General features: G+C 51.1%; 1 protein-coding gene across 1 annotated transcript in view; it reads right to left on the reverse strand.

The window, feature by feature from the left end:
* The window catches only part of LOC117940523 (protein NLRC3-like), a gene marked incomplete at its 3' end in the record, with an annotated part of 6,305 nt that overhangs the window by 526 nt on the left and 5,333 nt on the right, over positions 1-446 (reverse strand). The window contains exon 4 of the mRNA XM_034865770.1: positions 1-446. This exon is cut by the window's left edge and continues 526 nt beyond it; it is cut by the window's right edge and continues 665 nt beyond it. Within this exon, the coding sequence (XP_034721661.1) occupies positions 1-446 (446 nt within the window).

Consider the following 446-nt stretch of genomic DNA (forward strand, 5'->3'; position numbering starts at 1 on the left):
AGACCACAGCGCTCCAGGTCTTCTTGGTAGAACATGATGTTTCCTTTCTCCAACTGTTCAAACGCCAGCCTCCCCAGCTTCAAAAGAACTTCCCCATCAGCCTCCGCCAGCTCCTGTGGACTCGTCTCATGTCCCTCAAAATATTTGAGTTTCTTCCTCTTTGTCTGAACCACCAGGAAGTGGGAGTACATGTCAGTCAGGGTCTTGGGCAGCTCTCCTCTCTGGTCTGTAGTCAACATGTGGTCCAGAACTGTAGCAGTGATCCAGCAGAAGACTGGGATCAGACACATGATGTGAAGGCTCCTGGATGTCTTGACGTGGGAGATGATTCTGCTGGACAGCTCTTCATCACTGACTCTCTTCCTGAAGTACTCCTCCTTCTGGACGTCAGTGAAGCCTCGTACTTCTGTTACCCTGTCAACACACGCAGGAGGGATCTGATTGGC

This window comes from Etheostoma cragini, unplaced genomic scaffold (assembly GCF_013103735.1).
Source record: "Etheostoma cragini isolate CJK2018 unplaced genomic scaffold, CSU_Ecrag_1.0 ScbMSFa_2677, whole genome shotgun sequence".
Lineage (NCBI taxonomy): Eukaryota > Metazoa > Chordata > Actinopteri > Perciformes > Percidae > Etheostoma > Etheostoma cragini.